Source organism: Octopus sinensis, linkage group LG1, assembly GCF_006345805.1.
Source record: "Octopus sinensis linkage group LG1, ASM634580v1, whole genome shotgun sequence".
Lineage (NCBI taxonomy): Eukaryota > Metazoa > Mollusca > Cephalopoda > Octopoda > Octopodidae > Octopus > Octopus sinensis.
The window spans coordinates 130,212,214-130,239,674 of record NC_042997.1 but is presented as its reverse complement, the minus strand read 5'-3'; the positions used below and the strand labels follow the sequence as shown (position 1 = coordinate 130,239,674).

At 38.8% G+C, this 27,461-nt stretch overlaps 1 protein-coding gene across 11 annotated transcripts in view; it reads right to left on the bottom strand.

Annotated features, from left to right (window-relative positions):
* Window positions 1-3,564: 3,564 nt before the first annotated feature.
* Window positions 3,565-27,461, bottom strand: part of LOC115217488 (GATOR complex protein WDR59) — a 150,926-nt gene continuing 127,029 nt past the window's right edge. For 6 of the 11 annotated variants that reach the window (XM_036504592.1, XM_036504611.1, XM_036504600.1 and 3 more), the window contains 5 exons: window positions 25,950-26,064; window positions 10,725-10,867; window positions 8,930-8,992; window positions 7,200-7,307; window positions 3,565-3,776 (listed from right to left, as the gene is read on the bottom strand). In XM_036504592.1, the coding sequence (XP_036360485.1) occupies window positions 3,640-3,776; window positions 7,200-7,307; window positions 8,930-8,992; window positions 10,725-10,867; window positions 25,950-26,064 (566 nt within the window). In that variant the 3' untranslated portion in view covers window positions 3,565-3,639. Of the gene's footprint in view, window positions 3,777-7,199; window positions 7,308-8,929; window positions 8,993-10,724; window positions 10,868-25,949; window positions 26,065-27,461 lie in introns of those variants that run through there. The other 5 variants (XM_036504624.1, XM_036504635.1, XR_004999976.1 and 2 more) reach the window with 3 other exon arrangements.

Here is a 27,461-nt window from a genome sequence, read left to right as displayed (position 1 = left end):
GATTTCACTTGCCTCAACAGGTCTTCGCAAGCAGAGTTTAATTCTTTCTTTATATTTATACATTATATAATTCTTAAGCTAAATGTCAGTAGCCATCCTCTAGCCTATGAAAAAATACAAAACTCCTTGTCTAGAAATGTGTGCTTCATAGTTCCAGCAACACGGTGTTTGGTTGTTGTGTGCATGCTTACGTCTGAGATAAGAAGCTTCACACTAGGGAGAGAGAGCACTGTGTGAATGACAGTGCCAGGTGAAAGGTAGTGTTTCTTTTTGACTCCGCATGTGTTGTGCTTAAAAACATGTTTATATTCTTGAATGTGATAACATGTAGAATTAGATTATTATCCTGCTTCCAGCTTCAGTGTTGCTGCCAGGATTTGAAAAGTAGGGTACATTTCCTCACCTCATTTTGTTATTTAGGGGGGATTTTTGAAAAACAAGGGGGAATTCGTGGCAGTGTTCAGTGAACAAATTAAACACACTACTTGGCAGTGGCTAAAACGCCTACCGATCAAGTTTATGTATAAATTTTCTTTCTATATGCTTGTTTCCTTTTGCACAATATTAAATTTTCTGAAGCAGCACCCCTACTAATTTTATCTACAAGCTGCCACTGGTAACAACACATTTTTTCTCAGATGGTGATGCCCATAATCTCATATTTAATCATAGTAGTTATAGGCAACAATCATCATTACCACCACCACCGCCACTGCCACCACTTAATGTTCACTTAGTCATGCTTTCCAGGGTCAAACAGAATTTGTTGAGATAGATTTTCTATGGCTGGATGCTTTTCCAATTACCAACCTTCACTTGTTACCAAGGTAACATTTTCCTGTAGCCAGATATGCTTTTCATGGAAGACTGGTAAATGAACAATATTTCCTGGGTGGCGATGATGCTAATTTATCACCATCATGTGACGTCTAGACAAGAGTATACACAAACACACAAATATATATCTACCTCTCTATCTACACACACATATATATGTATGTACATATATATATATATATACGCACAGATAATACACACACACACATACTTTCATCCTTTCAGTTTCCATCTAAAAAAATCCACTTACCAACTTTGGTCAGCTTGGGTCTATCCTAGAAGACACTTACCAAAGGTTCCACACAGTGGGACTGAACCCAAGACCAGACAGGTGAGAAGTAAGCTCCTTAACCACACAACCATACATTCATACTAATATAACACTTAAGATATTTATAGGAATCTTTAATGGCTAATATTTATCATGTGAAGGCACATGGCTCAGTGGTTAGGGTATTCAGCTCACAATCATAAGATTGTGAGTTCAATACCTGGCAGCTCGTATCCTTGAGCAAGACATTTTATTTTTCATGTTGCTCCAGTCTACTCAGCTGGCAAAAATGTGTAGTACCTGTCACATTCAGCCTTGTCACAGTGTGCCATGCTGAATCTCCCTGAGAACTATGTTAAGGGTATGCGTGTCTGTGGAGTGCTCAGGCCATTAACATGTTAATTTCATGAGCAGGCTGTTCCACTGATCGGATCAAATGGAACCCTCATTATCATAACCAATGGATTGCCAATATTTATTATTGTTAGCCATGTTAGTTATTTGATGATCATAGTGCATTGTACACTAAAACCGTATTGCAAAAAAGGGACCTTCTCTTTAGGGTCTCCACCAATACTCCAGTTCTGATCAGTTGTTAACTCTCAACAATGTTCAAGACCTACATTGGAGTACTGCTCACATGTATGGAACAATGCTATAGCTAAACACGGCGAGCTGGCAGAAACGTTAGCACGCCGGGCGAAATGCGTAGCCGTATTTCGTCTGCCGTTATGTTCTGAGTTCAAATTCCGCCGAGGTCGACTTTGCCTTTCATCCTTTCGGGGTCGATAAATTAAGTACCAGTTACACACGGGGGGTTGATATAATCGACTTAATCCATGTGTCTTTCCTTGTTTGTCCTCTCTGTGTTTAGCCCCTTATGGGTAGTAAAGAAATAGGTATTTCGTCTGCCATTATGTTCTGAGTTTAAATTCTGCCAAGGTTGACTTTGCCTTTCATCCTTTCGGTGTCGATTAAATAAGTACCTGTTATGTACTGGGGTCGATGTCATCAACTTAATCCCTTTGTCTGTCCTTGCTTGTCCCCTCTATGTTTAGACCCCTGTGGGCAATAAAGAAATAAATGCTATAGCTAAACACACAAACAAGCAACAACATCCAAAATTCATGTAATTTGACAGACTGGCAAAGTTTCACTCACAAAACCCTGCAACCACTAACTCACAGTTGTGATGTTTCTTTTTCTTACCTCTTCTGTCTTTACTACAACAGCTTTTGGTCCTCTGTGCTGGCTCACTGTAGGTACTCTCCATTTAAGCCTACCTTACTCTCACTCTCACCAGTCTGGGATGACCTGCAATGGTCATAACCACAGACCCTCTTCCTTCACTTCTGACTTATAAAAATATTAGTGATCGCAGAAGATATAAATATTCATGGTTATAATAGTTATTGGTGTTTATAGTAATTTTTGGTGATAATAGTAGTTATTGGTAATTATAATAGAATTGATGATAAGTAGTTATTACTAGTTATAATGATGTTATGTAAACCAAGTCAACTTTGATCCAGCTAAACTGTGATCAAAGATATTCTAGCTGCGACCTTCCCATATTTTTCATTTGGTATTTCAAGAACTACATTATTTTGTATGTTCTTCCTCTTTTAAGACAGTAAGGCTGTGATCTATTGAAAAGATTTAGCTATTATTTCTAGCAGGTCAAGTGACCATATACAGGCTTGATAGAAACAGTGGATACAGTAGCTGTTAGTGACTATCACAGAGTACACAATACAGCCAAATACTGACCACAATGTAGAGAAAAATTTCTTCTTGATCTATCCATTTAATTTTACTTACTTATGACAGCTCATCAAAAGTGATGACAGTGTCAATCCAAGACATTCATCTTCCTCTCCTTCCAGCACATGGGAGCAGATGTAACTGACAAAACCGATACAAGAAAGGCAGATCCCGTGACACTGAGGGCACTGAAAGTGACCCTGAACCCTGCAAGGGTTTGGTGATGACATCTCCTCTCTTCATGCATAAAGGAAGAAAGCTGGTAGAATCACTACTGAGCCAGACAAAATGCATAATGGCATAACTTCTGGGTTTTTACATTATCAGTTCAAGTACTGCCAAAGTCAATGTCGCCTTTCATCCTTTTGGGGTTAAGAAAATAAAGTACCAGTCGAGTACCATGGCCAATGTAATCAACAACACCTTTCCCCTAAAAATGCTAAAAGGTGAAACAAATTGGGTTAAATAAGTAACAGAATGGAAAGGAGTGTATCTTGCAAGTAACATTGTTTGTAATGCTTAGCAGATCTTAAATTACATTTGTGACAACAACACAATTGTTTGACCTGGGTCACAAAACAATAGCAGCTATTCTTTTAACTGTTTCACTCAGTAGGCCATGGTTGTCTTTCAGGAACCGGTTTTTCTCAATAACAGAATGAAAGAAAACAAAATAAACCAAGAAGCAAAACAAAAATTAAAAACTAAAGGTTTATTGTGGAAATCAAACAACAATTTGTAATAATAAAAAGTGCAGAAGTAATAAGTCAGAGAGCTTCAATTAAATTTCTTTCAATACATAGGCAACCACAACCACTGGGACACTGCGAATACGAGAGGAACCAATGTGACATGTGTAATGTGTGACCTCCATGACCACAGACTAAACAGAAACTGGCAGAACCTGCAAGAAATTGAACAAAAATTAGACAAGAATAATTGAATTGAAAGCTGAAGTGAATTAAAATTAAAAAAACAAAATAGTGTGACTTGGCCTGGTTTTCTGTTGGTTGTGTTGAAGAGTGTTCCCGGTTCAGCAGAACAGCCTGCTTGTGAAATTAATGTGCAAGTGGCTGAGCACTCCACAGATATACTCTTTTACTCTTTTACTTGTTTCATTCATTTGACTGTGGCCATGCTGGAGCACCGTCTTTAGTCGAGCAAATCGACCCCAGGACTTATTCTTTGTAAGCCTAGTACTTATTTTATCGGTCTCTTTTGCCGAACCGCTAAGTTACGGTGACGTAAACACACCAGCATCGGTTGGGGAGACAAACACAGACACACAAACATATACACACACACATGTATATATATACAACAGGCTTCTTTCAGTTTCCATCTACCAAATCCACTCACAAGGCTTTGGTTGGCTCGAGGCTATAGTAGAAGACACTTGCCCAACGTACCACGCAGTGGAACTGAACCCAGAACCATGTGGTTGGTAAACAAGCTACTTACCACACAGCCACTCCTACACCTATACCTTTAATAAAGGTATATGCATACTTTTAATGTAGTTCTCATGGAGATTCAGCATGACATAGAACATGACAAAGAAGAACAGCTATAATTCATTTTACCAGCTGAGTGAACTGGAGCAACTAAGAATAAAATGTCTTGTTCAAGTACACAATGCACTGCCAGGAACCAAACCCACAACTTTACAATCTTGAGTTGAATAGCCTATCCACGAAGCCGGGCACCTTCACTGTTAATTAACACTAATGTATTTAGCCATTTGTGTATTGCCTGACTGACTCCTGTGCCGGTGTCACATAAAAAGCACCCACTACACTCACAGAATAGCTGGCATTCAGAAGGACATCCAGCTGAAGAAACACTGCCAGATCAGATTGGAGCCTGGTGCAGCCTTCATGCTTTCCAGACCTCAGTCAAACCATCCAACCCATGCCAGCATGGAAAACAGATGTTAAACAATGATGAAGACGATGATGATGTATGCAAAAGGTAAATTAAACACTGGTATTTGTTAGGAGATAATGCTGTGCTTGAGAAGACCCGGCAAGCCAAATGAAACCATAACCTCGGGGCCTATGCCAGGGGCGTAACCAGCCCACTTGTGTGTACCTTTTCCTTCTTTGGACACTAAACTCTGCTTGCAAAGACCTGTTGAGGCAAGTGAAATCAAAATCAAATTCAATGACTGGCATTCATGCTAGCAGGGTGCAAAGAGCACCACACGAGTGTGATCATTAACAGAGTGGCTAACCGGCTTCCGTGCCAATGGCACATAAAAGGCACCATTCGAGTGTGATCGTTACCAGTGTTGCCTTACTGGCACTCGAGCCCCATACTAGTAGGGTGCTAAGAGCACCATCCGAGCATGATCGTTGCCAGAGTGGCTAACTGACTTCCGTGCCGGTGGCACGTAAAAGGGCACCATTCGAGCGTGATCGTTACCAGCATCGCCTTACTGGCAATTGTGCTGGTGGTACATGTAAAAGCATTAGAGCGAGGTCGTTGCCAGTACTGCCTTGACTGGCTCCCCATGCCAGTGGCCTGTAAATGCACCCACTACACTCTCGGAGTGGTTGGCGTTAGGAAGGGCATCAAGCTGTAGAAACTCTGCCAGATCAGATTGGATGGAGCCTGGTGCAGCCATCTGGTTCACCAGCCCTCAGTCAAACTGTCCAACCCATGCTAGCATAGAAAGTGGATGTTAAACGATGATGATGATGATGATGATGATGGATGCACTGTGTTTAAAAACAATGTGACTGGCAGTGGGTAAATGCTACTGACAAAAGCTCGAAGAGGCAGAAATGTGTATCTAACATCTCACTGCTGCTGCTGGATGATTATCATCTGCTCATGATGTATTTTTGTGTTTTTAAACAGTACATCCATAGGAGATATCATCTCTGCACAAATACTGAAGTTAATTTGCCTTTCACAATGTATCTGCATTAAGTACAGTACACTGATGGCTATTTTAATCTAATACTGCTTGTTAGATATATCAAACTGATGTAGTTAATTGAAGAGTATCTTGTGATGACCTTCTCAATTATTTCTCTGTTGCTTTGTGTTACTGGACAAAACTGAATCATAACAATATTCATATTTGAGGAAACAGAAGAAAGACATTCACTTACTCTAGTTGAGTATATTGTGAGTTCCAAGGGGTTCGGGTGTTCAGTCTTGAAACAAATCATTAATACTCACTAAACATTGAAAACATTTTTGTTTTTTAGCCTAAAATTGTTATTGAGGTCCAGGTCAGTACTGTTTCTAACAAGTCTCTGATCAAAGACATTCCCACTGCGACATTCTGTCTCTTTTTTTTACTTTATCTAATGAGTACCACCTTTTTTAAGATGAATAATTACAAAGGACTTCCCTTAATAGATTATGGCTGAGTGGTTTTAGCAAACATGATGTCATTTTTTACACTTACATCACATTCAATTGACATAGTGTTCTTTATTCTTCAGTATAAAAAGTACCTTTCAAATTGCTCAAATTTTTCATGAGATGTTTTGGATGAATTTCTCAATTTCTTAGGTACATTTTCTTAATTCCTGAAGATTTTTGCTAAAGATTTCTTAATGAAGAATAAAAGAAAAGTGTGCTGTGAGAATAAATTTAAATACAGAACATTTCTGATAAATGATCTTTAAGCACGACTTTTGAACATTAGGTCTCACCGAGGCAATGACTAGTGACCGAGACCTTTGGAAATATGCTGTGCATGAGAAGACCCGGCAGAACAAGTGAGACCATAACCTGTGGCCATTACCTGGGATGTAGCCAGTCCACTTATGCATACCTTTCCTTCTTGGGACACAAAACTTTGCTTGCGAAGTCCTGTTGAGGCAAGTGAAATCGAAATCGATCAAAAATCAATGGAAATTGTAGTTGTGATACCAGTGCCGGTGGCACGTAAAAAGTATCAACCGATTGTGGCCGTTGCCAGCCTCGCCTGGCACCTGTGGCACGTAAAAAGCACCCACTACACTCACGGAGTGGTTGGCATTAGGAAGGACATCCAGCTGTAGAAACACTGCCAGATCAGACTGGGCCTGGTGCAGCCTCCTGGCTTCCCAGACCCCGGTTGAACCGTCCAACCCATGCTAGCATAGAAAGTGGATGTTAAATGATGATGATGATGATGATGATGCTGTGGAAACTACTTAAGATTTCCAAAGGAGCTAAAAGGAAATCAATTACAATTTTATTAATTAAACCATTAATTCTTACATAACATGATTTTTTTCCCCCCAGGTGGGAGAGCAGTATAATTTCTAACAACCAATTGTTTTTGTCTTAAGAATATTACGGAATAACAAATATTAGTTATTACCTCGTACTCCAATTTGGCAGACTGCACACTGCAATGCCACCTTGTGGCAGTTATCACATTGAGGACCTTTTGTTTCATGAAGACAATAATGACAAATGGCTTTGAATTCTGAAAGTATAATGTAAAAGAAATGTTATCGAAGAAACACTGAATAAGAAAGAGTGGAGATAAGAGAGAGTGGGGGGTGGGAGATGGAGAAAGAGTGAAAGTGTGTGCATGTGTGTGTGTGTAAGTGTGTGCACGTGCATGTTTGTGTTTTCAGATGAAATCTGACATCCAACAATTAGCCATTACCTGACATTGACATGTTTTTAAACACATTTAATCATGACATTCAGGGAATAGAAGAGGAAAATACACTAATACTGACCCTCTGCTTAATATCACATCTGAACTGTGACCTTTAATACTTTAGTGACGAATGTATGACCTTTAACCTTTGCACTGATGTGTCGTATGTACAGAGCATCCTGTGTACAGTGATGTGTACAACTGCATGGTAAATACATTGGTGAGGTGCATATAATGGTGTGGTGTGTATAGTGGAAAGGAATGTATAGTAATGTGTACATAGGTGTCCTGTGTACAGTGCTGTACTGTTGCATATAAAGAGGTGAAGTGTATATAATGGGAAATGTATAATGGGGAAGTGTGTGGAGTATATAGTTGTGTGGTATGTATAGCAGTGAAGTGTATATAGTGTGTATATATATGTGTATATATATATATATATATATATATATATATATATATATATATATATATATATAGTGTGAATTGTACTGAGTCTATAGGAGAAAATATGTACTGTGGATATGTACAGCTGAGTGTAAGGTGTTTAAGTGTCTAAAAGGAGCAGTGGTTATAAGAGGAATTGAAGAAAAAATTGTAAATGACCAGCAGAATAGGAGGAGATGAGGCAAGGGTTTTAAATAACCATAACTGTAAAAGGTATGTCTTGAGCATGACTTTAAACTGCAGCCAGTAGTAGGATCCTGGTTCAAGATTTTCAGGGTTTTGAGGGGTGTGGAACCATCTTTTAACCACTATTGTTTCCAGGTCTATCCTGATCTGGAACAGAAGCACCTGTTACAGTCCAAGCTATGGGGTTAATTAGCATATTAGGGCTTGCCTACCTATGGATGTGAAGACTGGATTTGGTGGACTCAGCTGAAGAAGCCTTCATGGCTCAGCAGTGGGGAAGATAGCTGTAGCAATTTCTGCATTGTAGCAGAAAACAAAACAAGGCAAGTAAGACATTTTAGTCAGTCACTGCATCCATCTCCATCCTCAATTGTCTTGACCTAGACTTGCCAATGGTCTGAAGTTGGTTACAGACAAGAGAGAGAGAGAGTTAGATTGGTGGTGTGCAACTCTTCTTCACTTTAAACAAATTCACTGGGTAACACATCAGTCATCCCTAAGGTCAATTAGACAGTCCTTGTCACTGTGAAGGATGAGCAGGAGTGCAGGAGGAGCTGACATGAAGATTTAAAATGACCAGTAGAAGAGGAGGTACTGAGGAGGTGAAAACCTGAAATGATCAGTGCTGTAGGAACTTCTGCAAGAATCTGAAATGACTAGTGGTGTACAGGCCAATTTTAAAAGGTTTTCTAAGGGAATCTAAACTGAGGTTCAGAAACTATATCTCAGTATTAGAATATTAGGGATAACACAGTGATGCAGTGTGGGATGCTGCAATGAGCATTAAGTGTAGGCAAGGATCCTACCAAAATCAGAGGAATTTTTGACCAAAGGTTTATTTCTGTTGAAAAGTAACTGGCAAGGAACACCTGAAAAATATAAGCAATAACTCCCAATACCTCTCAACTGATCTGTTATGATCTCATGTATAAATAATTCAGTATTTTGACTAAATTGTCATTGTAAAGAGATAGGCAGAGACAAAGAAGAAACATGGAAACACATGCAATGACAAAACAATTCAAAAGATACACTTTGAATAATAGAGATTAACAGACAGAAAAATTGTTATCCAAAAGGGTAATAAGCATCCTTTTAGATTCATTCATCCAAAATATAAAGGCCACAATAAATCTAATATTAACACATTAACTGCCACATGTACCACTAGTATACAATATCATAATTTGAGAAAATATTTTATTCCCTTTCTTTGACATAGTTTTGAGGATATTTAAGTAGCATGAGTGCTAAATATTAAAGTTTAATTATGAAATATAGTAAAAATGCAAAATAATTACATTTTCTTGTAATTAACCCTTTCATTACTATATTTATTTTGAGATGCTCTGTGTTTCTTTCAATTATTTTAAATATAACAAAGAATTTAGTAAAATAACTTAGTTATCATTAAGCTTATGTTAGGAACATAAATTGTGACTAAGGTTTGGTGGAAGATTTTAATTCAAAACTTATGAAAACAAGACATTTGTACTCAGAACCAGAGCCGGTTTCAGCCAGGCTGATAATGAAAGGGTTAAACAGTATACAGTGTAACAGGAAATACATGGCACCATCAGTAAGTTCCAATAACAGGCTGTGGTGGTTAACATGTCAAGTTGTTGATTCTTACAACACTGGGGACACTTGACAATTCATAAAATATTAAATTTAGCTCAAAACTGATTGTCCCTACTGATAAAAGTTGCACATTAATCTAGAAAAACAAAGATTTTCTATTATTTCTTGCTTTTCATGTTCCTACAGAAGTCATATGCTTAACCAGCCATCAACATTGTCACATGAGAACGATGACCATTATGAAGCAATTGACCTGTCACAATAGCCTCATCATGAGGTTAATGATCAGGATGTAGCCATCTGCAGATAAAATCCACTCAGAGAAAGCTATGCAATATTCACCAAAATTTCATCATTGGATTGTAGCCATGTTGGGGCACTGCCTTGAAGGTTTTTGGTTCAACAGATCAACATATCTTTTTAAAGGCCATTTGTCTCTATTGGTCTTCTTTGCTGAACTGCCAAGTTATGGCGATGTAAACAAATCAACACCAACTGTCAACATAGACACACAGACATCCACTCACCCATCCCCCCCACACACACACGTGGCAGGCTTCTATACAGTTCTGTCTATCAAAGCCAGGAAGCAAACTTCTTACTTGTTTAGATAACACCTGTACAAAATTATCAGGTATGAATTAAGTTGTTTCCAGTTTTGTTGCATGTAAACCTGAAATTAAGCACTCAATAGTCCTGTTATGGAAATACAAGAATCTTGTGTGTGAAACATTAAATTTGAAGAGAATTTATTTCTCTTTTGCTAACTTTACTGAGTAACGAAATTTAACATCTCCTTTTACACATATACAAAAGCAGTTGAATTCTCTTTGAATTATACCCTACAGTCTTTAGAAAGGAAGGTCACACCAGATGATGTGATCATAGGTGTACACTGCCAGAAAGAAAAAGATAGAATGGCTACAGTTTTCAATTATACTTCTGAACACACACATACACACGATTATATATATCAAATCACACTACACAAATAACTGAGTAAGTATCAAGATTCCTCACCTAATGTAGACTTCTGTTCTGGAAGAACGGCCATGTGTTTCTGTACTTCAGCTGATTTATTAAACAGTTGGCATTTATGTAAAATATTGGAATAGGACTTCTTGAAGTTTTCGTACTGTCTTGATTGACTGGGATCAAGTAAGCTATAAGTAGAAAATTAGAATATCCTGCTACGTGTGTACACCATATATATATATACATGCATACACATACACAAATGAAAGAAAAGAGCATGCAATACATGATGTAGAATGAATATTTACAGCATAACAGTCAGTGGTTTACCCCAATGTTACTCAGAGTTTCACACAAGTGAATTGAACATGTATTTGACCAGACAATTTTGTGAACAAGGATAGGTTATGGTGTTTACACTGAACACTAGTAATGACAATATAGAGTGGTGAAGGAGGTCTTGGGGATGAAACTGTTGAAAAAGAAAAAAATAACTGGACAAGGATGATGTCAAGAAAGCTACTCTGCATAGCACATAGGATCTAATTGCTTATATATTATTAGGTTTGCCCTTCAAGAAGATGACCAGGTTATCAGCTTTACATTCTCTCTCTCTCTCTCACTGAGTAACGATATATCTCCTCTATAGGAAGACACTTGTTTCTGCCTCTCTGTCACACTATCCCTCCTCCAATGCTCCTGCCCTTGTTAAAATTCCTTGTCTTGCAAGTTACTCTGTTTTTACTTCTGTCTAAAGCATGTCCTTTATCTTTGTAGCAGTTGACTATGATTCTGTTACACCATTCGTTGAGTATGACCTTTTCCTGGGCAACATGATTGACTATACAGGTGACTAGGCTGTATCTCACTCCACCAGATATTTTAAGCATCTCATTTATGTCCATGACAAACATCTTCCCTCCAATCCACCTTCCTAACACCTCTCCCAGGCCCCTCACCTGATTTTACCACATGTATTTCCCTCCCCTTTACCCCTCACTCTTCCTCTGCACCCCTGTGAACCTACCTGCACACAATGTGTCCCTGTTGAATCTCTCCCCAACATCTTATCCTCCTAACACACCTTATCTTTATATGCATCCACTCACTGCATTCCATCTTCACCTCCCATTTATCTTTCATAATCCCATGAACTTAAACACCCACTCTCCCCATCCAATCCTTGTTTCCATTTCACCTATATACACATCCCTGTAACATATGTGTACAACATCCCCTATCACATTTTTTCATCTTCATTCCCTTCCTCCTCTCTTCTGCTGAACTAGCTATTTATCTCCCTCAATGCAAGACACCTGTTTCTTTAACTCTATTCATACCCTACACACCTGGCACAAAGCCACCTCCCACACTACTATCCCCACTCAGCTTAGGAGTCACGTCTTGTAAGTTACTGTGTGACCATGTCAGTGTTGGTGCTACGTAAAAGGCACCAAAAAGACCCTGTAAAGTGCTTGGCATTAGGAAGAGGGTTGCGGATCCATGGAATAAGCTGCTGGATGAGATAGTGAAGATGCCGACGACCGCTTGGTTCAAAGTCTCTCTTGACCGGAAATGGCCTGAACTCTTTGTATGACCATCCTCCCTGTACATAACTCCCTATCCCCCTACATGGCCTTGCTTTTGCTTTTTGAACCAATAAAAATTAAATTAAAATTAAGAGCATCCACCTCTACAAACCATGCCAAAGTAAACAGTTGAGCTTGGCACAATCTTCTGAATTGACAGCTCTTGTCAAATCATCCAATCCATGCCAACATGGAAAATGGATGTAAAATGCTGCTAGTGATGTACATATATACTTATAATAAATACATATATGTACATCTACACACACAGGTATTTATATGTATATACACATATAAATTCACAGAACATTAACAAAATAAAACTGTGTGGCGTTACACACATGGTCTTATTTTGTTAACATTCTTGGAATTTATCTGTACATACAATGTCTATTTCTGTCCCTTCTTTCCCTTTCATCCTCCTCTTCCCCTCTCCCTCAGTGCCCTCTACCACTTTTCTCTATCCTATCACTGACACGTGACCCATGGGCATCATCATCTCTCATCCCCATTTTTTTTCATGTTGATTGCAAAACTGGTTGTGTTTCTCTCATCTCTCATTTTTCAACACATTTTGTTGTCTCTCTGCTGTTTCTCTTGCTTCTTATCCTCTAGGATAATCTTCCTGGTGTTACCTACATCTTTGTTTCATGTCTAAGCCGTAAGGCCTTATTCTGTTTAATTATTTCATTTTGTTTGTATGTCCACATTTTCTGATGTTTGTTTCCCCTCTTTGTCCCTTGCCCATTCACTATTTTGTCTCATCTTAAGTATTATTTTCTTTGTATAATTATACTGCATATTTATTTCAACGTTTGTATGTTCACTTTCTGTCGTATTTAGTCCCGTGTTTATTTGCTCCCTATTTTCCAACAGCTTCTAGTTGCTGATGCTACCAAAGGGAATCAATATTATTGTTAAAGATGTGAAATTGGTGAGATCCTTTGGATGATAACTGACAAGGATTGGCGGCACTGAGTGTGTTTTTTACACACATATACATACACACACACACACACATGTATATTATATATATATATATATATATATATATATATATATAATATGTGTATATATACATATATGTATATATATATATATGTATGTATATATATATATATGTATATATATATATATGTATGTATATATATATATATATATATGTATATATATATATATGTATATACTTTGATACTTTGATACTTTGATAGGTTTCGGCCATTATTGGCCCAGGCCATGTCTAACTTAATAGCACCACCTGGTGAAGTCTTTCAAGTCAGAATTTGGGCACTATGGCCCACTCAAGTAGAGAGTTATTGTTTACAGAGACATATCCAGGTGTAGGGGGTTTATCCGGGATTTCTTGAAGGAATCTGTCCAAAGACTTCTTGAACCCTATAGGGTCAGTTTCTGTTTTAATGTGTTTTGGTGTAATGTTAAAGAGAGCAGGGCCAATTGAGGTGAAATAATTGTGCCGTATTGTTGTTATGAGATGAGAGTGCGATTTTTGTTTTGGGCGGATGGCACGGGGCCCAAGCCTTGGATGTACCTTAAAGGTGATGCCAACATCATTTGGGCAATGCTGATGGAATATTTTCCACATCATGCAGATGATGTAGCGCTCACATATATATATATATATATATATATATGTATATATATATATATATGTGTATATATATATGTATATATATATATGTATGTATATATATATATGTGTGTATATATACATATATGTATATATATATATATATATATTGTATGTATATATATGTAGTATATATATATGTATGTTATATATATATATATGTATGTATATATATATAGTATGTATATATATATATAATGTATATATATATATATAATATATGTATGTATATATATGTTGTATATATATATATGTATGTATATATATATATGTATATATATATATATGTATGTATATATATATATATATATTATATATATATATGTGTGTATATATATATATATATTATATATATATATATATATATATTATATATATATATATATATATCATCATCATCATCATCATCATTTAACGTCTGCTTTCCATGCTAGCATGGGTTGGACGGTTCAACTGGGGTCTGGGGAGCCCGAAGGCTGCACCAGGCCAGTCAGATCTGGCAGTGTTTCTACAGCTGGATGCCCTTCCTAACGCCAACCACTCCGAGAGTGTAGTGGGTGATTTTATGTGCCACCGACACAGGTGCCAGACGAGGCTGGCGAACGGCCACGCTCGGATGGTGTTTGTATGTGCCACCGACACAGGTGCCAGACGAGGCTGGCGAACGGCCACGCTCGGATGGTGTTTTTATGTGCCACCGACACAGGTGCCAGACAAGGCTAGCAGACGACCACGCTCGGATGGTGTTTTTTATGTGCCACCGACACAGGAGCCAGATGAGGCTGGCGATCGGCCATGATCTGATGGTGATTGTTACGTGCCCACAGCATGGAGGCCAGTCGGTGCGGCACTGGCTACGGCCACGTTCGGATGGTTTTCTCGTGTGCCACCGGCACTGGTACCACAAAGATACAAATTCCATTGATGTTCATCTATTTTGATTTTGTTTGATTTTTTGATTTGATTTTCACTTGCCTCAACAGGTCTTCACAAGTGTCACAAGAAAGAAGGTATGCACAGGTGGACTGACTACGTCCCAGGTAGGGGCCACGGGTTATGGCCTGACTAGTCTTGCCGGGTCTTCTCACGCACAGCATACTTCCATAGGTCTCGGTCTCTAGTCATTTCCTTGGTGAGACCTAAAGTTCGAAGGTCGTGCTTCACCACTTCGTCCCAGGTTTTCCTGGGTCTACCTCTTCCACAGGTTCCCTCAACTGCTAGGGTGTAGCACTTTTGCACACAACTATCTTCAGCCATTCTCGTCATATGACCATACCAGCGCAGCCGTCTCTCTTGCACACCACAACTGATGCTTCTTAGGTCCAACTTTTCTCTCAAGGTACTTACACTCTGACGATTATGAACACTGACATTACACATCCATCGGAGCATACTGGCTTCATTTCTTGCGAGCTTACGAATATCCTCAGCAGTCACGGCCCATGTTTCACTACCATGTAGCATGGCTGTACGTACACATGCATCATACAGTCTGCCTTTTACTCTGAGCGAGAGGCCTTTTGTCACCAGCAGGGGTAAGAGCTCTCTAAACTTTGCCCAGGCTATTCTTACTCTAGCAGTTACACTTTCAGCACACCCACCCCCGCTACTGACTTGGTCTCCTAGGTAGCGGAAGCTATCAACTACTTCTAGTTTGTCTCCCTGGAACGTGGTAGAAGTTGGTCTCTGCACGTTTCCAGAGTTTATTTCTCCTGAGCATCTGCCACATACGAAAACTATCTTCCCAGTTAGCCTACCTTTGACATTGCTGCACCTCTTATGTGTCCATAGCTTACACTTGGTGCACCTTATAGAGTTTCTACCTACACCTTTTTTACAGATCGAGCAGGGCCATCTACCTGAAGTCGTTTGTGGTTGGTCCACCTTCCTACTTATTAGGACTTTGGTTTTGGCTAGGTTGATTCTAAGGCCCTTCAATTCTAATCCTTGTTTCCACACCTGAAACTTCTTCTCCAGTTCTGATAGTGACTCAGCGATTAGAGCAAGGTCATCAGCATAGAGGAGCTCCCAGGGGCATCCTGTCTTGAATTCTTCCGTTATTGCCTGGAGGACTATGATAAATAGGAGGGGGCTGAGGACTGAACCTTGGTGGACCCCAACCTCTACCCGGAATTCTTCACTGTACTCGTTGCCTACCCTCACCTTACTAGCAGCGTCTCTGTACATGGCTCGCACAGCTCTCACTAACCATTCATCTATCCCTAGTTTCCTCATTGACCACCAGATAAGGGATCGGGGGACCCTGTCAAAGGCTTTCTCCAAATCAACAAAAGCCAGGTACAAGGGCTTACCTTTGGCTAGGTATTTCTCCTGCAGCTGTCTTACCAGGAATATAGCATCAGTAGTACTTTTCCCTGGCACGAACCCAAACTGCATATCATCTAAGCTAACTCTCTCTCTAATTAATTGGGCTATAACCCTCTCCGTAACCTTCATTACCTGATCCAACAACTTGATACCTCTGTAATTATTTGTATCTAGGGCGTCACCTTTACCTTTGTAGCAGTTGACTATTATGCTGCTACACCAGTCATTGGGTATGACTCCTTCGTGTATCACCTGGTTAACTATACGGGTGACTATGCTATAGCCGACACTACCAGATATTTTGAGCATCTCTGCAGTAATTCCTGATGGGCCTGGGGCTTTCCCTGTCTTCATGCTTCTAATTGCCTTAGCTACCACGGAACTATCAACTCGGATAGCTGGTCCATCTGTTGGGTCAACATTCGGCAGACTCTCTTTATCCCATTCATTTTCCTCATTCAGCAACCTTTCATAGTGGCGTCTCCAAGCCTCTCTCTTTGCATCCTCATTTAGCGCAAGTGAACCGTCATCCTTGCGAACACATTTCTCTCCTACCACATCACGATTCTCTCTCACACACTGTCTTGCAACACGAAATACCTCAAGTCTTTCATCCTCACGGCGCAGGACATTGGCAAATTTTCTCTTATCTGCTTCCCCTCTGGCTAGATAGACCTGTCTCCTAGCTTCCCTTCTGGCAGTCTGATACACTTCCCTGCTACCCCCGTTCTTCCAAGCCTTCCAAGCTTGTTTCTTTTGTCTAATAGCCCAGTCAACAATATTGTTCCACCACCACGTTATTTTGGGTCTTAAAGGGACTTTGCACCAGCCACAGATCTGGTCAGTGGCTTTCAGCAGGTTGTCCCTCAGAAGCGTCCAGTTGTCTTCTACCCCATGCATAGCTATACCCCCTTCCATTTCGTCAAAGGCTTCAAGTAACATGTCTCTAAATCTCTGTCCATTCGCAGGGTCTTTAAGCTTCCAGACCCTTCTTCTCCATGTTGGTCGTCTTCTAGTTGCCCTCTTATTCCTGATCCTAAAGTCACTAACTACCAGTCTATGTTGTGGGGTGCATTCTTCGCCTGGGAAGGTTTTGGCATTTATAAGCAGCCATCTTTCCCTTTTTCTGGCAAGGATGTAGTCGATTTGGCTAGTATGCCAGCCCGATCGGTAGGTGACCAGGTGGCTTGTTGGTTTCCTGAAGTTAGTGTTGCAGACCATAAGACTATTCGCGTCGCAGAACTCCAGCAGCCTGGTTCCCTCCTCGTTGCGGGAACCATAACCGTAGCCTCCATGTACGCCATGGAAGCCCCCAGCATGTCGTCCAACATGCCCATTGAAATCACCAGCCACAAAGAGAAGGTCCCTGTCGTTCGTCAATGAGGTGGTCTGCAGTAGGGTGTCATATATGTATCATCACACACATGCATGATTAGACAGAATTAGAGCATTTTTATAAACAATGAGCTGTAGAATGATGCAACTAATTTTATTTACATAAGAATCAACATATACACAATGGGAAATGGGATAGGATAAATAGACTATGAGTACAATGGCTGCAGTATGTGGCATCCCCATTCATGTTGCTTATGATAACCTGAATCATCATCATCATCATCATCATTTAGCGTCCGCTTTCCATGCTAGCATGGGTTGGACGGTTTAACTGGGGTCTGTGAAGCCGGACGGCTTCATCAGGCCCAGTCAGATTTGGCAGTGTTTCTACGGCTGGATGCCCTTCCTAATGCCAACCACTCCGCGAGTGTAGTGGGTGTTTTTTATGTGCCACCTGCACAGGTGCCAGACAGAGCTGGCAAACGGCCACGAACAGACGGTGCTTTTACGTGTCACCGGCACGGGGGCCAGCCGGGGCTTTCAACGAACACGAGCGGATGGTGCTTTTACGTGTCACCGGCACGGGGGCCAGCCGGGGCTGGCAACGAACACGAGCGGATGGTGCTTTTACGTGTCACCGACACGGGGCCAGACAGAGCTGGCAAACGGCCACGAACGAACGGTGCTTTTACGTGTCACCGGCACGGGGGCCAGCCGAGGCTGGCAACGAACACGGACGGATGGTGCTTTTACGTGTCACCGGCATGGGGGCCAGCCGAGGCTGGCAATGAACACGAGCGGATGGTGCTTTTACGTGTCGGCAGTTAAAATATTTTATATGATATAGTCATAGATAACATATAAAGAAATTAGTGGAAGGCTAGTGTTACTAGTCAAACCAATATACTCTCTTATATAAACCACACCTATTTACACAGTGCAAGACACAATCAGAACTAGTGCAATCAATTCCCACCCATCATTAAAATAGAGACTACTCAATGATCAAGATTCAAAATCTTGGGGCAGCATATCCTGTGATGTTATAGTCACACCTATAGCATTGAATGATGTTGGTAAACGTTTGAACAATGCAAATTTGTCTATTGTCAGTGTTAGCAATGTAATATTGACGAAGAGTTTATGACACTTGAGCAGGGGTACTGGAAACTTTTTCTTTTAGTACATCCATTTGTCATGCTTAGTAATGTTATTTTAACCCTTTAAGTAAAACTGTGGTCTCCTTCTTTCAGCTTGTGAGTGGGGGGGGTTGTCTTGCATGTTATATAGTGACATGACTGGTGCCACATAAAAAGGTTTTGTGGTGGTGTCACGTAAAAAGGTCTTGTGGTAGTGTCATGTAAAAAGCACTTGTGTTGGTGCCACATGAAAAGCATTTGTCCAGGGACCATATAAAATGTACCCAATACACTGTTAAGTGGTTGGTATTAGGAAGGGCATCCAGTCATAGACACCATGCCAAAGCAGACAAATGGAGCCTGGTGTATCTCTCCAGTTTCTCAGCTCCTGTCAAACCATCCTGGCATGGTTTCTATGGCTAAATGCCCTCCCAAACACCAACCACTTTACTGAGTGTACTGAGTGCTTTATATGTGGAACCATCACAAGTGCTTTTTATGTGGCACCAGCATTGGTGGTTTTTATGTCCTATCATCACTGGCACTTTTTATGTGACACCATTACCATTGCTTTTTGCATGGCACCAACATTAGTGCCTTTTATGTCATATCATGACACAAATGTAACTATCTAGGTTGATGGCTTGGCAGAATTGTAGAAACATATAAAGTCATAGATAACATATAAAGAAATTAGTGGAAGGCTAGTGTTATTAGTCAAACTTATATAAACCACACCTATTTACACAGTGCAAGACACAGTGCAATCATTTCCCACCCATGATCAAGTTTCAAAATCTTGGGGCAGCATATCCTGTGATGTTATAACCACACCTATAGCATTGAATGATGCCTGTAAAGTCTGAACAATGCAAAGCCTTCCACTAATTTCTTTATATGTTATCTATGACTTTATATGTTTCTACAATTCTGCCAAGCCATCAACCTAGATAGTTACATTTGTGTCATGATGCGACATAAAAGGCACTAATGTTGGTGCCATGCAAAAAGCAATGGTAATGGTGTCACATGTTGCATCAGATGCCTTGTGGTAAATGTCATGGCTCTCTAAATTCTGAGTCAAAATCCACCTAAGTGCCAAAAATGTGCCAATGCTAACCTAGAGGCCTAGTGTGGTTGGTAACGTAAACTGAAATAAAGGTTAGCACTAAACAGATATTGGACAAAGGGTTCCTGTAAATGGAAGAGATAACTGTTATCTTTTATTTGACTCAATTATTGGGCTTCAGCTATACTGTGGCACCATCTTAGTCAAACAGATCAAGCCCAGTATTTACTTTTTAAGTTTGGTATTTATTTTATTGGTCTCTTATGCTGAACTGCTAAGTTATGGGGGATGTAAATAAACCAACACTGGTTGTCAAGTGATGGGAGCAACAAACACATACACAAAGACACATATATAATAATAATGAAATTGTATACAGAGCTCAAGTGCACCAGAACTTGTCAAAAGTGCATACTCTTAGCATGAAAAAATGTTTCTGAAAGTCATGGGAGCTGTGCTGTTTTCTGACTTTGTAAACATGTCCACGGGTGTTAGACAGGTGGAGTTTGAAAAGGTGCTCAGATACGAATACATAATGAGCTTCCATATAATTTCCATCAATCAAATTCAACCGCAAGGCATTTTTCAGCCCAGGAACTTGTGTTGGTGCCATGTAAGAAAGACCCAGTACACTCTGTGAAGTGGATGGCGTTAGGAAGGGCATCTAGCCATAGAAACCATGCCAAAAAACACAATGGAGCCTAGTATGGCACCTGGGTTGAACAACTCCTGTCAAACTGTACAACCCATATCAACACGGAAAACAGATGTTAAATGCTGCTGTTACTGGTGATGCATTTATACATACAAAACATACATAACTGTACACCGACACACACACACACACACGTGTATATAAATATATATATATATATATATATATATATCAACATACATATATATGTATATACACACACACATATATATATATACATACACACATATATGTATATATATATATATATATATATAATATATATATATATATCAACATACATATATATGTATATACACACACACATATATATATATACATACACACATATATGTATATATATATATATATATATATATATACATACACATACACACAGCGCCCCAGCTTACTAGTTTTCAGTCAAACTGTCCAAACTATGCCAGCATGGAAAACGGACATTAAATGATGATGATGATAGAAATATATGTGTGTATACATGTGTGTATACATGTGTGTGTTTGGCTGTTTGATGACACTTGAAAATATGTAGAGCTAAGCTAAGAATTTCCCCTTGCTTTTAATTGCCTCATATATCCATTGACGACGAGATAAGAGATCAGTGAACTCTGTCAAAGGCTTTCTCCAAGTCAACAAAAGCCAAGTACAGAGGTTTATCTTTGGCTAGGTATTTCTCTTGCAGTTGCCTTACCAGAAATATAGCATCAGTGGTGCTTCTCTCTGGCATAAACACAAACTGTATCTCATCTAGGCTAACTCTCTCCTGAATTAGTTAGGCTATGATCCTCTCTGTAACTTTCATTAAATTTAGGCATCTGATGCAACATTTCTACAATTCTGCCAAGCCATCAACCTAGATTGTTACATTTGTGTCATGATATGACATAAAAGACACTGGTGCTGGTGCCATGCAAAAAGCAATGGTAATGGTGTCACATAAAAAGTGCCAGTGATGATAGCACATAAAATGCACTAGTCCTGATGCCACATGAAAACCACCAATGCTGGTGCCACGTAAAAAGCACATGTGTTGGTGCCACATGAAAAGCATTTGTCCAGGGGCCATATAAAATACACCCAAAACACTGTTAAAGGTTGGTATTAGGAAGGGCATCCAGTCATAGACACCATGCCAAAGCAGACAAATGGAGCCTGGTGTATCTCTCCAGTTTCTCAGCTCCTGTCAAACCATCCTGGCATGGTTTCTATGGCTAAATGCCCTCCCAAACACCAACCACTTTACTGAGTGTACTGAGTGCTTTATATGTGGAACCATCACAAGTGCTTTTTATGTGGCACCAGCATTGGTGGTTTTTATGTGGCATCAGTACAAGTGCATTTTATGTCCTATCATCACTGGCACTTTTTATGTGACACCATTACCATTGCTTTTTGCATGGCACCAACATTAGTGCCTTTTATGTCGCATCATGAAACAAATGTAACTATCTAGGTTGATGGCTTGGCAGAATTGTAGAAATGTTGGATTAGATGCCTTGTGGTAAATGTCATGGCTCTCTAAATTCTGAGTCAAAATCCACCTAAGTGCCAAAAATGTATCAATGCCAACCTAGAGGCCTAGTGTGGTTGGTAACTTAAACTGAAATAAAGGTTAGCACTAAACAGATATTGGACAAAGGGTTCCTGTAAATGGAAGAGATAACTGTTTCATATCTGTTATCTTTTATTTGACTCAATCATTGGGCTTCAGTATGCTGTGGCACCATCTTAGTCAAACAAATCAAGCCCAGTATTTACTTTTTAAGTTAGATATATATTTCATTGGTCTCTTATGCTGAACTACTAAGTTATGGGGATGTAAATAAACCAACACTGGTTGTCAAGTGATGGGAGCAACAAACACATACACAAAGACACATATATAATAATAATGAAATTGTATACAGAGCTCAAGTGCACCACAACTTGTCAAAAGTGCATATAAAGCATTTGCAGTAATGTACAAATGTCTGGGAAGTGAACAGTGTATGAGTCAGATAGATGCTTGCGTGTGTATAGAGGGGAGAAAATCAGGTGTAGTGTTCGCAAATCTCGGGAAGCATGGAAGTTTCGAAGGATGCAGTGCTCCGACAACTAACAACTGATGCCGGCAGTTTGTTCCATACTTTAGCAACTCTTAGCATGAAAAAATGTTTCTGAAAGTCATGGGAGCTGTGCTGTTTTCTGACTTTGTAAACATGTCCACGGGTGTTAGACAGGTGGAGTTTGAAAAGGTGCTCAGATACGAATACATAATGAGCTTCCATATAATTTCCATCAATCAAATTCAACCGCAAGGCATTTTTCAGCCCAGGAACTTGTGTTGGTGCCATGTAAGAAAGACCCTGTACACTCTGTGAAGTGGATGGCGTTAGGAAGGGCATCTAGCCATAGAAACCATGCCAAAACAGACAATGGAGCCTAGTACGATGCCTGGGTTGAACAACTCCTGTCAAACTGTACAACCCACATCAACACGGAAAACAGATGTTAAATGCTGCTGTTACTGGTGATGCATTTATACATACAATACATACATAACTGTACACCGACACACACACACACATGTGTATATATATATATATATATCAACATACATATATAGGTATATATACATATACACACACATATATATATATATACACACACACATATATATATACACATACACACACACACAGCGCCCCAGCTTACTAGTTTTTAGTCAAACTGTCCAAACTATGCCAGCATGGAAAACGGACATTAAATGATGATGATGATAGAAATATATGTGTGTATACATGTGTGTGTGTTTGGCTGTTTGATGACACTTGAAAATATGTAGAGCTAAGCTAAGAATTTCCTCTTGCTTTTAATTGCCTCATATATCCATTGACGACGAGATAAGAGATCAGTGAACTCTGTCAAAGGCTTTCTCCAAGTCAACAAAAGCCAAGTACAGAGGTTTTTCTTTGGCTAGGTATTTCTCTTGCAGTTGCCTTACCAGAAATATAGCATTAGTGGTGCTTCTCTCTGGCATAAACACAAACTGTATCTCATCTAGGCTAACTCTCTCCCGAATTAGTTAGGCTATGATCCTCTCCGTAACTTTCATTAAATTTAGGCATCTGATGCAACATTTCTACAATTCTGCCAAGCTATCAACCTAGATTGTTACATTTGTGTCATGATATGACATAAAAGGCACTAGTGCTGGTGCCATGCAAAAAGCAATGGTAATGGTGTCACATAAAATGTGCCAGTGATGATAGCACATAAAATGCATTCGTACTGATGCCACATAAAAACCACCAATGCTGGTGCCACATAAAAAGCACTTGTGCTGGTGCCACATAAAAAGTACTTGTGATGGTTCCACATATAAAGCACTCAGTACACTCAGTAAAGTGGTTAGTGTTTGGAAGGGCATTTAGCCATAGAAACCATGCCAGGATGGTCAGTGGAGCCTAGTGCAAACCCCACCTTTACCAGCTCCTGTCAAACTATAAAACCCATGTTAAATGATGATGATGATGATGTATCAACCCCAAAAGGATGAAAAGCAAACTTGAACTCAGTGAGATTTGATATCAGGACACAGAGAATCAGAACAGATTGTGCTAAACATTCAATCTGACATTTAAATGGCTTTGTTAGTGTGTTATCCTTCCAGGTATGATTAATAGCAAATTATACATTGTCTGTTTTGAGCCATCCATAAAATGGTATCCACTATTGTCTATTTTACAGTGTCCAACCATTTTATGATATCAACATTATCATGATTGTCTTACATTAATTTTCCATGCTGGCATGGGTTGGATGGTTAGACAGGAGCTGGGAAACTGGAGAGCTGCACCAGGCTCCATTTGTCTGCTTTGGCAGAGTGTGGAAGCAGGGTTTAGAATCGAACGGCCTTAGAGTCAACCTAGTAAAAACCAAAGTCGTAATAAATAGAAAGGCAGACAGATCACAAAACCCTTCAGGTAAACAGCCCTGCTTGATCTGCAGAAAAAGCAGATCGGAGCCTGGTGCAATCTCTGGTTTGCCAGTCCTCAGTCAAACTATCCAACCCATGCCAGCATGGAAAGCAGACGTTAAACGAGAATGATTGATGATGATACATATACCCCACCACACACACATATCTATACATTCATATACATACACACACATATATACAAACACACAAATATGTGTATAGGATATATATATATATATATATATACACAAATACACACACACATATATTCATACATACACACACAAAAATGTGTAATTACATGGTTAGAATTAGAGCATGTGTAGAATGATGAAATCATGTGTAGAATGATGCAACTGTAATTTTATTTACATAAGAATCCACATATATACAGTGGAGTGGGAGAAATAGACTATGAGTATATAATTCAGGTTGTTTATAACATGAACACAAGGCTATCATGAGCAATATAGTCAGATATAACATATAAAGAAATTAGTGGAAAGCTAGTGTTACTAATCAAACCGATATCCTTTCTTATATAAACCACACCTATTTACACAGTGCAAGACACAATCAGAACTAGTGCAATCAATTCCCACCCATCATTAAAATAGAGACTACTCAATGATCAAGTTTCAAAATCTTGGGGCAGCATATCCTGTGATGTTATAGTCACACCTATAGCATTGAATGATGTTGGTAAACGTTTGAACAATGCAAGTTTGTCTATTGTCAGTGTTAGCAATGTAATATTGACGAAGAGTTTATGACATTAAAGCAGGGGTACTGGAAACTTTTTCTTTTAGTACATCCATTTGTCGTGCTTAGTAATGTTATATTAACCCTTTAAGTAAAACTGTGGACTCCTTCTTTCAGCTGGTGAGTGGGGGGTTGTCTTGCATGGTGCCACATAAAAAGGGCCTGTGGTGGTGTCACGTAAAAAGGTTTTGTGGCAGTGTCATGTAAAAAGCACTTGTGCTGGTGCTACATGAAAAGCACTTGTCCAGGGGCCATATAAAATGCACCCAATACACAGTTAAGTGGTTGATAAAATTGAGCTTGGAATTCCATACAGTACTGGATCAAACAATCTCTCTTGCCAGCATGCAAAATGACCATTAACCCTTAGGTATTTAAACTGGCCATGAAATAGGTAGAACATAGTCCCACCTATTCTACCTACTGACCAAATCCAGCTTCTCACACCTATCCTACAATATCATTTTTAAAATACACACATCATCAAAATCTCGAAGCTACAAGATAATAGGTGATTAATTCAAAATAATGTGAATAAATAAGCATTGCATTTGACAGAATAATTTGATTACTGGAGGCGGAGAGGAGGGAGAGGAGGCAGAGGAGGAGGGAGGAGGAGGAGGAGAAGAAGATATTTACTGGATTTCCCAGAAAATGCTTAGTAAAACACAAATCAAGACACTGTAAATAATAAAGATAATAAACGTCTTTAAAAACTTACCAACAGTTTTTTGAATGTTGTTCTGTTTCAGATTCCTTTTGATCTTTACCACTTTCCGTAAATCTGAACCCTTCATAAGAATCTGACCAACTGTTTGAACGTCTTAAATTGATGGCTTCACATAAACAGGAATGAAAGATGAATAATTTTAAACAATGCACATGCATACAAACTTTTACCTGTTTACAAATAACTTCTAGACAAGTTCATAAAAATTTCTAGCAACATTATGCTTTAACATAATATTTCTAGAAATTTGGAATACTTGACCAAATACAATTTAAATAATAAATCGGAATCAACCAAATTTAATGTAACAAGGAACAATTTAAAGACAAATTATGTAGCGGCAATTGAATCAAATAGAGACATCACCCATACCAGCATGGAAGGTGGATGTTAAACGATGATGATGGTTTAGCTGATAAAATATAGATATCAAACAGGAATTATTTTATCTAATTTTTTGGAAAAAAATTGTCAAGGCAAAAGTAAATTCTCAGTCAACAATTAAACACACCAACTACTTTATTAAACACATTCACTCTTCATTATGAATCATATAACAAGATTATATAGCTCATTACATTATGAAATAGCCATTTAAACACTTACATCTTTCATGTCATTAGAACAAAATAGCAGAAAAAAACATATATATATATACATATGTGTGTGTGTGTGTGTGTGTATGATATATATATGATATATATATATATATAATATATATATATATATATATATATATATATATGCATATATATATATATATGCATATATATATATATTAAATATTGGGTTGGCAAGAAAGTAATTTTGTTTTTGCAAGTATATAGAGTTACAATTTTTTTGAATGACTTTTGTGAATGTTATGATTTTTTCCTCTGACATTTGATAGCCGCTACTTTTAGCTTACTTTAGAAGCAAATTGTGTGTAATTTTGTTTACAGCTGTTAGTTCAATGTCAATTTTAATAAGTAGTGCAAAAACGAACAATTTCGCAATACTTTGCTTTGTTATTTCTGTAAAGGAAAGAAAGCTGCTAAAGTTCACAAAGAGATATGTGAAGTTTATGGTGTTGATTGCTTAACAGAATGCACATGTCAGAAATGGTTTTTAAAATTCTGTTCTGGAGATTTTTCACTCAAATGACCAACATTCTGGTCGACCTACAGAAGTTGATGATGACTGAATCAAAGCATAATTGAATCTGACTGTGCAAGAGTTTGCAAAGAGGTTAAATGTATCACATACAACAATTGAAAATCACTTAAAATGTCTTGGACTATTTAAGGAACTCGATATTTGGGTTCCACATAAATTGAAAGAGATTCACTTAATGAATCAATATTTGTGATATGCATCTCAAACGCAATGGAATCGACCTTTTTTTTAAAGCGAATCATCACTGGTGATGAAAAAAAAATGTCTACAATAACATCAATTGAAAAGGATCATGGTCCAAGTGTAATGAACAAGCACAAACCACATCGAAAGCTGAATTGCATCATG